The sequence below is a fragment of the Centropristis striata genome, chromosome 6 (genome assembly GCF_030273125.1).
Source record: "Centropristis striata isolate RG_2023a ecotype Rhode Island chromosome 6, C.striata_1.0, whole genome shotgun sequence".
Taxonomy (NCBI): Eukaryota; Metazoa; Chordata; class Actinopteri; order Perciformes; family Serranidae; genus Centropristis; species Centropristis striata.
The window spans coordinates 38,027,476-38,040,336 of NC_081522.1; the positions used below are offsets into that span (position 1 = coordinate 38,027,476).

Sequence of the window (12,861 nt, forward strand, 5' to 3'; positions counted from 1 at the left end):
TTGGTTACTTTATGTCATAGTTGCTGTATGAATTCTGGAGTTGTGGCCGAAAACGTAATCTGTGAGGTCGCAGAATATTAGACTCTTATCACGTGAGCGGAGACACCAATCTGGTTCATTCCTCTATTGAGCCCCGTTCATAGTGTTGTTCAATATTGTGTCTTTTTTTAGTAATTTTGTGTATTTTTTTGGTAATTCTGTGTCCTTTTTTGGTCATTTTGTTTCTTTTTTAAGTAATTTAGTTTTCTTTCTGTCATTTTGTGTCTTTTTTGGTCATTTTGTGTCTTTTTTGTCATTTTGTGTCTTTTTTGGTCATTTTAAATGTATGATATGTTGAGAATATGACTTTCTTCTGTATATTCTGTGTTGTTCCTGTGGACCCCAAGAAGACTAGCTGGTTACTATGGTACCAGCTAATGGGGATCCTTAATAAATAAACAAATAAACAGTGATCTGTGGACAACATCATAAAAAATCTGACAACATAAAGCCTCCATCCACTGCTGACACCAACAGAGGCATAAAAAAAATCACTAATGGAATGAATAACTAAGACAAAGACTAATGAATCAACTAAGACCAAAGCGACTGAGTGATCGACTAATCGATTGAGATCTGCAGCCCTATTATACCGCCATATTAATGTTCCAACAGAACCTTTAAAAAGCCTCATAATGCACAATTACACAGCTCACTGACTGTCTGCTTTACTACATGCAGGATCAGAAACATTTATGTCCTGAGGAAAGCAAACAGCTGGCTGCAGCAGAACAGAGGCAGCCTGACGTGTGACGGGAGGATTCGTAGCGTCTAACACGGAACAAAAGAGGCCTTCCAAGGTGACCACAGCAGCTCGGCTCCATTAAAACCCTCTGGGACTCTGTCCTCGTTTCAGAGAGAGGTCAGCTCTGATTAAGAGCTCTTCAGCTGCTTGTTAACACGAGCCGAGGTCTCGACTCCTCTCAGCACCGTCCTGCTGCTCCGAGACAAACAACCATGATGCACTGGGAGTTAATGTGAGCTGTGTGTGTGTGTGTGTGTGTTAACCCATTTAAGGCGGGAAACATTACAGCATTTCTACCATTAAAACCGGGAAAGCAGATACGTTGTTTTGTAGTATTTGTAGTTTTTTTCCATCTATTTTTCGGATCAGAATACATGTGGGAGTGTCGCAATGCAACATGGGACTTTTCCAGAACTTTGAAATCATCACCAAAAAAGACACAAAATTACCAAAAAAGGACACAAAAAGACAAAAAAAAGACACAAAAAATACTTAAAAAAAGGACATTAAATGACACAAAAAAAACACAAAATGAAAAAAAAGACTCAAAATGACCAAAAAGACACAAAATGACTAAAAAAAGACACAAAATGACTTAAAAAAGACACAAAAAGACACAAAATGACCAAAAAAAAAGACACAAAATGACTAAAAAAAAGACACAAATGACTTAAAAAAGACACAAAAAGACACAAAATGACTAAAAAAAAGACACAAAATGACTAAAAAAAAGACACAAAATGACACAAAATGACTAAAAATACGTTGGACGCGGATATGTCGTTTTGTAGTATTTGTAGTTATTTTTCCATCAGAAAAACTTCAGGTTTTAGGGGGTTCTTTCAGATTCGCCCAGAGGTTTTACAGGCATTTTTTCCAGCCGTTTGAGGCCTAAATGGGTTAATGAGGAGTCTCACAGCGGCGTTGCGGCTCTGCAGCAGCGGCTTGGTGTTCCTCAGCAGCAGCCGGTGGTCCGGGTCCATCACGTACGGCTTCCTCTTGGCCATGGCCGGAGCCTCCGCCTTCTTCTCCTTCTCCTCCTCCTCCTCGTCCTCGTCTTCGTCGGAGCCGTAGAACGTCTTGTCGCTCCCCTCCTCCAGCAGCGACTCCTGCACACACACACACACACACACACACACAGAGGGGATGAAAAGTGTTGTCGGCTGCTTTAAAAAACTCTCCAGATGGTAATTTGCTCCTGGATAAGACAAACATGTTGCAGCAGCACATTTGTCACCACACGCTTTTGAAATTACCACAATCACAACGTTCATTACGGTGAGAGAAATGGTCGTTCTGTTGCAGGTCGTTTACGGGAGAATAAGTGGACAGGTGGGTCTGAAAAACTGATAAACAGACAAACTAAATCACCAAGCTGGCAGCAGGAAACAATGACAGGATGGTTTCAATTTGTACCTCTGCACAGGCACAATAGGAAGAAGATAATTAATCCGACTAAATAAAAGCTGTGCACCTTAACACTTAAGTTGCAGAGTAATGTTAAAAAAACAAAAACCAACGAGTAAAAAATAAACTTCTGAGTTTTGTCAGTTTGCAGCAACTTCTTTAACCCTTTGATGCACAACATGGGTCAAAAGTGACCCGATATGTATTAGTTTTTATGTTCTATACCTTTGTAATTAATTATTTTCATCATTCAATATTCCAGGTTTTCCTCAATTAGTTTGTTATTGTTTCTTCCTAATTTTATATTTTCCTTTATTCATTTTTTTTAATAAAATCCCTTTTACTGTCACTACTCTTCTAATGCAACATGGGTGAAAAATGACCCAAATCCATTTTTTAGCTAAGTAGCATGCTAAGCTAACTAATTAGCTAACTTCTTGGCTAAGTAGTTAGCTTAGCAAGCTACTTAGCCAAGTAGTTAGCTATGTAATAATACAAAAACTTTTTTTCTTCATAAAGTATGAGAGGCAAAATGGAAATAATGATCTTTTATTATCAAAGACAAGATATTTAAAGAATACAGTACTTGGAATATTCAATCATAAAATAAGTTGATATCAAAAGATAGAGCACAGAAACACACAGCAGCATTAAATAACATGGGAAATTAATGCGGGTCATTTTTGACTCATGTTGTGCATTAGAAGGGGGGTCAATATGTTGTGCATCAAAGGGTTAACATGCAACAAGGAATGAAACAATAAAAGTATAAAGTATTTTCTGTGACCCGACTCATTTATACAGTGTCAATTTAAAAACACATAGTAAACACGGAGTAAATGAGAGTGGAAAACAATAGTAAATATGGTTGTGTAAGTAGCGAGAATAGTGCAAAATAAAGTTAATTAGCTGATAAGTCCACTGACAAGAAGTCAGTCAACTATTTTGGTAATCAATAAATAATCTAAAGTAAATTATCAGGGAATAAAATCACTTATTTTGGACGTCTGGTCCGACTAAACGAGCTATTTAAAAACATCACATTCTGCATTTGTAACTGTTCTCTGGCAGTGTAGTGAATACATTTCTTATCAATTAATCAAAAAGAAAAAAATATGCATATATATATGCAATATGCTGCATCACTACTTACAAAGGAAAGCCAATAAAAAAAGCTGTAAAAGAAACCTGAAACCTCTGCATTTGTGCAGCAAATTTGATGGTTAAACTGTTAAATAAATGTTGGGATTTTTAAGTCTGTCAGATCTTTTCTTGTCAATTAATCAAAAAGAAAAAACTATGCAAAGTGCCCTAAGTATAGTGCAGATCTCTGCCAGGATGGTGGTTTTATTAATCTTGTATTGTGCCGTTCTTTAATGGATGAGAACATGCTGGAAATTAGATTAATCTGCAGCTGTTTCAGTTAAAATGGGACCAAATTGTTCTCTTAAAATCAATGTTTCAAACCACAACAAAAGGTCAAAACGGGGCCTGCAACAGACAAGAGAAGGTGGGATTTTGTTCCAAACTTGCAGCTGGTTTGCAGCAGTGATGAGTCAGCCGTCAATAATGATAAAAAACAGTCAATGAAATATATATCAGGGCTCCAGAGGGTGACAATTTGGCAGCTGTCAGTCGGCTTTAACAGCTGTAGACATGCACTAATAATTATAATAATAATAATAAAGTGTTTTCTCTGTTTAACAAACAGCTGCACATGAATAACAAGCTGCATTCTGTATTTATATACTGTGAACTGTGTCCTGCTCAGAGGCACAGGAATGCCTTTTTATTATATTATTTATTTATTATTATTATTTGCGTCTGTATATAGACGATCCTGTTGATAAATTCATGATTTAATATCCCGTAACATGATTGTGTCTGGTGAACACCGCCCAATGTTTTATTAGGTTAGATGATAAAGGGAAAATGTAAATGATGTCACTCAGATCAAACCTACACTCAGGAATGATCAGACTCACGTGGGACTAAATGGAAATGACAAACGATGTAAAAGTGTTTCTTGCTGACGGACAGACTCTCTACTGTTTTATTTTTTAAACTTTAATAGTATCCATAATAAATCTGAATGGTGGAAATAACAGATCATAAAAGGAAAACAAGCTTCGAGAATGATTTTTCTTTTAAGATTATAAATGTAGAAAGATGTTTGTTGTCTTTTTGTTGTTTTTTTTTATTTTGCTTCGTTTTAGTTTGAAAAGTACTTTTAACAGCATTTCTCTAAGCCTTACTCTTGTTTAAAAATCATTCACAGTACATGAAAGTAATGGAGAGCGATAAAGGCAACACATTGAAAAATTTGAGGGCACCTAAATTTTGTGCTGGTGCGCCTGAAAAAAAAAAATAGGTGCACCAGTTCAACCAATGCAAAGGGTTCAAATTAAGGCCTAATTTTCAAGTTTGACTATATGTGCATGTATGTGTGCTTGTGAGTGTGTTTGTGCGTCCTTGTGAGAAAATATGTACTTGTGAGTGTGTGTTTATCTGAGTGTGTGTGTGTGTGTCTATGACTCTGTGTACCTGTGTGTGTGTATTTGTGAGTGTGTGCATGTGCCTTTATATGCATAATGGACAATATGTCCAGATATACATTTTGACCCTCGACCTCTTGCTCGCTGTCCTCCTCAGCCCGGTTGTTAATAATAATAATAATAATAATACCAATAATACTACTACTACTACTACTACTACTAATAATAATAATAATAATAATACCAATAATACTACTACTACTACTACTACTAATGATAATAATAATAATAATACCAATAATACTACTACTACTACTACTACTAATAATAATAATAATAATACCAATACTACTACTACTACTACTACTACTACTACTACTACTAATAATAATAATAATAATAATAATACCAATACTACTACTACTACTACTACTACTACTAATGATAATAATAATAATAATACCAATAATACTACTACTACTACTACTACTAATAATAATAATAATAATAATAATAATAATACCAATAATACTACTACTACTACTACTAATAATAATAATAATAATAATACCAATAATACTACTACTACTACTACTACTACTACTACTAATGATAATAATAATAATAATAATACCAATACTACTACTACTACTACTAATAATAATAATAATAATAATAATAATAATAATACCAATACTACTACTACTACTACTACTACTAATAATAATAATAATAAAAGTTGTTAATAATTTTTTCTACATGTCCTAAAACCACTCTAATGTCATGGGGTCCTTCTTGACCCCCGAGGACCACAGGTGCATAGTTGACGGGAGGACTACACAAGAGTTAAAACATGTGAACGGGAGTTAAATCTTTTTCATTTTGTGTTTGTGACTCACGTTCATGTTGGGGTTGAGGAACTGCGTCCTGGCGTAGCGGGTCAGCATGTTGATGATGACGACCTGCCCCCACTCCTCCACGTCGATCAGCAGGTTACACAGCTTCCTGTAGTTCTTGTGGATCAGGTCGATGCGCTCCGGACACACCTCCTCGAACGCCATGACAACGCTTCCTGCCACCAGCTGCACAAAACAACAGGTGGTGATGTTCAGGATGGATTTTAAATGTCACAGAGGATCACCGATGATAAAACACAGTCCAGGTTTCTCACATTACACTTTAACAGTTAATGTTGGGTAGAAATAACAGATATAACCTTTAAAAGAGCAGAGGCAATGAAAGTAAAATTATGTACCTTGGAAATGTAACTGAAAGTTTAACTGGTAATGATAGTTATATAGTCAAGATACTGCTGATTGCGACCAAGAAGACAATTACAAGGAACTGGTACAAGACTGAATCTCCTACCATAGAACAATGGCTAGGGATTGTAAGAGAAATATACTGTATGAATCTGATTTTGTAGAATATGGATACCCGCAGCCATGAATGTTGATACTGTTTTATTAATGTTAAGTGTTTTTTCTTTTGTTGTGTATGTCTCTTGTGTACATGAAAAAAAAAATCTAATAAACATTACAGTTTAAAAAAAAAAAAAAGAGCAGAGGCAGTGACTGACAGAAGTTTGTTCTGATGATTTGCATTTATTAAAAAGAGAATCTGGTGGAGAAACACTGGACCAGTGGAGCAGAAACTCACCGTGGTTTTATCAGCCAGAAGTTTCTCTATGACTTCGATCAGCTGGTCCTTCTGTTCTGGATCCAAACTGAGACAGAGGAAGAAAAGCATTAAACAGGAGATAATGGACAAACAGTTAATGTACATTTGTATTAAAATATATACTACAGTATGAAAACAGATGGATTTAAGAGGCAGAGTCTTAATGGATTCATTAAAAGTTTTATTTTTCTTGTGCTTCTCTCATGAACTGCAGCCAAAAAACAGATTTCTATCTTACAAATATGGCATTAATGGTTCTTTTAATGCTTGATGTAAAGCCTGAGTTCAATCAGAAGGCTTCTTCTAATGATATACAGTCATGAAAAAATCATTAGACCACCATTGTTTGCTTCAGTTTTTTCTTCATTTTAATGCCTGGTACAACTAAAGGTTCATTTGTTTGAACAAATATAATGATAACAACAAAAATAGCTGATAAGAGTTGAATTTAAGCTGATATCTAGACATTTAACATGGTTTTCTAGATAAAGATTTTGGTTGTTATCAAGAAAACCATGTTAAATGTCTAGATATCAGCTTAAATTCAACTCTTATCAGATATTTTTGTTGTTGTCATTATATTTGTCCAAACAAATGTACCTTTAGTTGTACCAGGTATTAAAATGAACAAGAAATTGAAGGGTGGTCTAACATTTTTTTCCATGACTGTATCAGTGACCAGAAGGCTTCTTCTAATAAAACATCAGCTCCTGAGTGCTGTTAAAGCTTGGTGGGGTCACCTGTAGAGTTTGGGGATGGCGTGAGCCGCCGTCTTCCTGACGTACGGAGACATGTCGGACGCGGCCTCTTTGATGGCGAGCATCATGATGGGGACGATGATGGTGACTCTGATGCTGGAGAGGACTCGCAGAGCGCTGGCTCGGATCAGCTGGTTCGGATCCTGCAAACACACACAGAGCAAGAAAATGCAGGAATCAGCAGGTTAACAAGGTCCACATGGTGAAGAGTCTGCAGGCTGCACTGAGGCAAAGCTCTGAGCTGCATGCAGACACACTGATGTTTGCACTGTTTAAATGCTCACATTTAATGCAGCGTACAGCTGAGGCTGATGGAAACATCATTAGTTCTGCAGGTATTTGGTCATTTTGATTTAGACTTCCGATGATTGCTGTAGTGGCTATCTGTAAGATCATTCTTTCGCTTTTAAAACATGCACAAAAATGCCACTGATGCACCAAAAAAAGAAAAAAAAATGTCGGAATGGAGCCGCAAACCTTATTTTGAGCCTCACAATGAAGATGTAACAACCTACTCAGTATGAATTAGCCTACCAACATTACTAATAGGTCATAATGAGCATTTATTAATATAAATTTGTCAGGATGCAGCGAGGAGCCAAGTGCCAATTAGAGGCTGCACACCAAAGAAATATCTTGGATTTGAAATCAAAAGCTGGCAAAGTGAGAGAAACTTAAAACTAGATTTAAAGTTGGCAAAATTTAGAGTTTAAGGTGCTGGGCTGTAGACTTTGGTGAGCTATGATGCACTTTTTAGTTGACTAAAATGTTAAAAAAATTGAAGAATACAAATTGCTTTGGGCCCTATTGGTAAATGAAACATTGGAATGTAAAGAAATGACAGTTTCATTTTGTCTAATTTTCTTGTCACAGCCGCAGGTTGCCTACCTCTGGTTTAGGATAAACTCGGGCAAAAAGAAGTCCATTGTCCAGGCAGGATCCACATTTAGTTTAATTTAATTTCCAGTTTAAAGTAAACAAACATTTCTTGCTGCCTCTCTTTGCTCTGGTAGAAAAAAACTGTGTCCCTCCTGGAGCATTACCAGCTGCTGCCTTTATCACTGCCAACACCTGTCTGCTCTGCTGCTGAGAGCCCCTAGTGTACACAAATAAATACTAAATAAACAATAATAATATAATAATCAGACTAATGATATAGCTCCTACAATGGCTCTAGATCAGGGGTCTCAAACTCGCGGCCCGCGGGCCAATTGTGGCCCTCGTGATGATATTTTGTGGCCCTCACCTTGATATGAAAGTTTAATGTGAGTTTTATATGAATGTCTCTTTACCGTGTTGTGTGTGGAAGGTCCCTTTAATTACTTTTTTGGGTAATTTTGTGTCTTTTTTAAATAATTGTGTGTCTTTTTTGGTAATTTTGTATCTTTTTTAAGTAAGTTGGGGGTTTTTTCTGTCATTTTGTGTATTTTTTTGGTTAATTTGTGTCTTTTGTGGTCATTTTGAGTCTTTTTTTTTGCTTAATTTTATGTCATTTTTTGGTCATTTTGTGTCTTTTTTTATTATTTTGTGTCATTTTGTGGTCATTTTGTGTCTTTTTTAAAATAATTTTGTGTAATTTTGTGGTCAATTTGATTCTTTTTTGGGTCATTTTGTGTCTTTTTTAAACAATTGTGTGTCTTTTTTGGTCATTTTGTATCTTTTTTAAGTAAGTTGGGTTTTTTCTGTCATTTTGTGTATTTTTTTGGTCAATTTGTGTCTTTTGTGGTCAATTTGAGTCATTTTTTGCTTAATTTTATGCAATTTTTGGGTCATTTTGTGTCTTTTTTTATCATTTCGTGGTCAATTTGATCTTTTTTGGGTAATTTTGTGTCTTTTCTGACAAATCCCAAAGTATCAAGTTGTTACTTTCCAAGGAGTCTCTGTCTTGAAGCTGACTGTTACACACTCAGGAGGTCAGAATGGACCTTTAAACTGATAGCAAAGGACTTAGATTGAAAGTAACAATAAAATATAAAAAATATATAAATGCAGAGAGAGAGAGATGTTTTAGTTGTTGTCTGCTTCATTATTTGCAAACATAAGAGGTCCTTTAGCAAACAGGCATCTGGACCAAAGTGTTGAACAACTTTTCCATCCAGTAAATCTTTATTTTCTGAGTTTTGTCACTAAATAATGAGCGTGTTTCTTTGTTGCGTACCTTCAGGCCTCTCTGGAAGGTGGAGATGGAGAGCAGAGCGAGGTCCTGCTGCTCTTCGGCGTAACGCACCAAATAAACATAAACCAGCTTCTTCACCTGCACAGAGACAAAAAACAAAAAAGCAGATTCCATCCAAATTATGTAGATTAGTTCAATTATTTCCAGTGAGATAAATCTGGAGAGAAGAGATGAAGCAAAGTGATAAAAGAGGAGAGGAGAGAAAATTGGAATTTTGTTCAGGTGAGATAAAGAAAAAAAAAAAACCCTGCGGAGCTTTTAAAGTGTGATAAGATGATTCATAAATTACAAGCAGGCAAAATATAGAATTTATCTATAAAAGTAAGAAGCGTCTGTGTGTGTGTGTGGGGAGGCACGAAGGTGTGCATCCTCGATTTTGAAGATTTTTTAATTAATTTTTCAAAATACCGTCATTATTTACGTAGGAAGTGTAGCGGCATTGCACTGTTTCCGATCGGACGCCTTTTAGGGGAGCTCCGCCCCCTTTTAGGGGAGCTCCGCCCCTTTGTGTGATAGGCCTACACCTGGTCAGTAACACAATTCACTCTGGATTTCCACCCTGACTCATCTCATCTGGAAGTCTATTTAGCCTACCTATCTTTAGGAGTTTTAAAGTGGCTACAAGGTTCGATTTTCCAATAATATTCAAATAGTTTCCAGCTAATATCAATGTTCAATGTGTATGTGCTGGATGGTGTGGTACCTTATGAAAAGTAAATGTTTTATGGAGTTGCAGACGTTGTAGTGGTCTGCATGTAATGTGCAAATTCTGTTGTAGCGTGATTAGCATGCTAAGCAGAGATTTAGCTTTATTTACTTCTTATGTTGCATTACTATGTAATTCAGGGATGACATTCATGTTGCATCAGCTAATTGGGTTCATGTTAATGTACTTTTAGTGCAGCATACTGCGTAATGTGCTATCTCACCATTAGCATGCTAAGCGGAGATTTAACCCTTAATAGGGCACTCATTGAAATACTTGCAAATTCCACATTTCAACCCTAGAGAATATTGGAGGATATTACATACAAAGAGAATGTGTAAAAAAAAACATACAGACCCAGGGCAGGGGGGTAATATTTTGAGAAAAAAGTTTATGAGATTTAAAGTGGTGAATCCGCGAGCAAAAAGTTGTTTTTTTACCCACTTTTTTCTCGTAAATCTGTGACTTTTTTTCTTGTAGATTTGCCACTTTAATCTAGTAAATTTGCCACTGAAGTTACCAAATATAGTTCTTCGCCCCATAAAGGGTTAAGCCCTTTCTTCCGCATCAGTTTGATCCATTGAAAACAGTAAAAACAAAACTTTATTAACAATATTAACCCGATATAAACTTTGTATTACACTTCATTGTTCATCCCACTTTCACACACAACCTCATTTGGCCATAATTGAAAAATCTACTTAATCTCCCACTATACGAGTACATACTTCCTACGGGCACTGATCTAGTAAATATTAATAATAAAAAAGCAAGAAAAAGGGAGAAACTTTTTCAACACAAAACTAGAAAATCTGAAGAAAAGCAGAGAATAAAAGACGAAGCTTCATTACGAACCTCGATGTTTTTACAGGCCACGTTCTTCACCACAGCAGGAAACAGATCAGACGCGTTCTTACCGCGGGCGATCATCTGCACAGAAAACACACACACACACACACATATATAAATATATAAATAGAATATATCAGCAGGGAGGATTTCACAAGGTGACATTTTTAAGTCTCTCTCCAGAGAAGGTGCGACTGTTTTCATGCTCTCAGTGCTGCAGGGATTATGAATGAAGAGCTTTATGAATATTTAACAGCTGACGGTGCAGTTTGTTTCTCTCACCGCTGAAGTTTTATCATCAGAAACGGCTTTTGTCTCGTCGCTGGAGGAGATTAGCGCCAGCAGGTTTGAAAGGCATGTTTTGACTTAAAATTCAACTAAATTACACCATTTATCACAAGACAGGAACCGTTAGAAAAGAAACTATCGTCGGTTTTTCACATTTCCGACTGTTTGAATGAGTCGTGTTTGACAAACGCTTCAATAAGCTAAACTCAAAATAGTGATATTTCATAAAAATCACTTTATTCTACATGTTTCATTCAGAATTTCAGGAGTGAGTCGTTAGTTAGTTGAAAGGAGCCGCAGGGAGAAAGTACTTTTTAAAAATCAGAGCATCATCTGAGTAAAATGTGTCTCTATCTGCTTCTGTACAGATGAAGAAAATGTTTAATTATCGATATTTTTCATATAAGAGGCGTAGCTCCAAAAAAAATAAAAATGCTACACATTAAATTAGGGAAAATAGACGATAAAATCAGGAAATAAAAAAGACAGTAGCGACTAAAATAAATGAGTGAAAATAATAGAAACCACTAAAAATTGTAAAAATGTGAGAATTCTTTAATATGAATGAATGAATGAATGAATCATTATTATTATTATTAATAATAATAATAATAATAACAATAATAATATAACTACTACTAGTAGTAATAATACTCAATAATAAAAATAAAAATTGTAAAAATGTGAGAATTCTTTAATATAAATTAATTAATAAATAAAAATTATAATAATAATATTACTAGTAGTAGTACTAGTAATAATAATAAAAATTAAAAAAAAAGTCAAAATATGACAATAATTTATTATAAATTAATTAATAATAATAATAATAGTACTAGTAGTAGTCATAATACTTATAATAATAATGATGATAATAATAACAACAATAATAATAATAATATTAATAATAATAATTATAAAATGAAGGAGTTGAGGAAAAGCCAAATTAAATAACTACATTTTCAGCTATCCTATTTTAAAATGTTCAGAGCTGTTGGTGAAATATTTAGTCATTTAGGAGCTAAAAACAAGCTGCAGTGCCACTTTGTGCGTATTTAAAAAGAATTATAAAATGACAGTCTGCAGTGTTGGCTGGTCCCAAAGTACTGAGAGCTTTAAAAACAAGTAAACATTCAAATTTATTCTGAAAGATGCTGGTAGCCAGCAGAGAGCAGCGTTGGTAATATGGAAACTTATTCAGCTGAATGTTTCAGGAGAAGAATCCAATAATCAAATCTGTTTGAAATAAAAGAATTTAAAAGCAAAGCAATTATTTTTTAGTATTAGTATTTAAAGGACTACTTACAATGTTTTAATGTGATAAAATGCTGTTTTTGTCACATTATTTATGTGCAAAATACTATTTATTAGACCATTTTTTTTCTTTAATTTCTTGTTCATTTTAATGACTGGTACTTTGGTACTGGTACCGGACTTTGTTTGGACAAATATAATGATAACAACAAAAATAGCTGATAAGAGTTTAATTTAAGAGCTGATATCTAGACATTTTCCATGTTTTTTTCTTGATAATGATTTCGGTTATTACTGTTATTATTACATTGTTATCATTATTCTGACAAAAAAAATGACAACAACAATATAATAATAACAATAATAACCAAAATGAACAAGAAAATGAAGAAATAGGGTGGTTTAATAATTTTTTCCGTCACTGTACATTATTTATATATTTGATTATATTTATATTTATTTAT

The 12,861-nt window shown here is 34.7% G+C and overlaps 1 protein-coding gene across 5 annotated transcripts in view; it reads right to left on the reverse strand.

Annotated features, from left to right (window-relative positions):
* LOC131972962 (AP-3 complex subunit beta-2) overlaps positions 1-12,861 on the reverse strand; it is a 73,492-nt gene that overhangs the window by 35,584 nt on the left and 25,047 nt on the right. For all 5 annotated transcript variants that reach the window (XM_059334790.1, XM_059334788.1, XM_059334787.1 and 2 more), the window contains exons 3-8: positions 10,862-10,936; positions 9,283-9,378; positions 7,107-7,267; positions 6,346-6,412; positions 5,586-5,768; positions 1,702-1,893 (exon numbers count right to left, since the gene is read on the reverse strand). In XM_059334790.1, the coding sequence (XP_059190773.1) occupies positions 1,702-1,893; positions 5,586-5,768; positions 6,346-6,412; positions 7,107-7,267; positions 9,283-9,378; positions 10,862-10,936 (774 nt within the window). The remainder of the gene's footprint in view (positions 1-1,701; positions 1,894-5,585; positions 5,769-6,345; positions 6,413-7,106; positions 7,268-9,282; positions 9,379-10,861; positions 10,937-12,861) is intronic.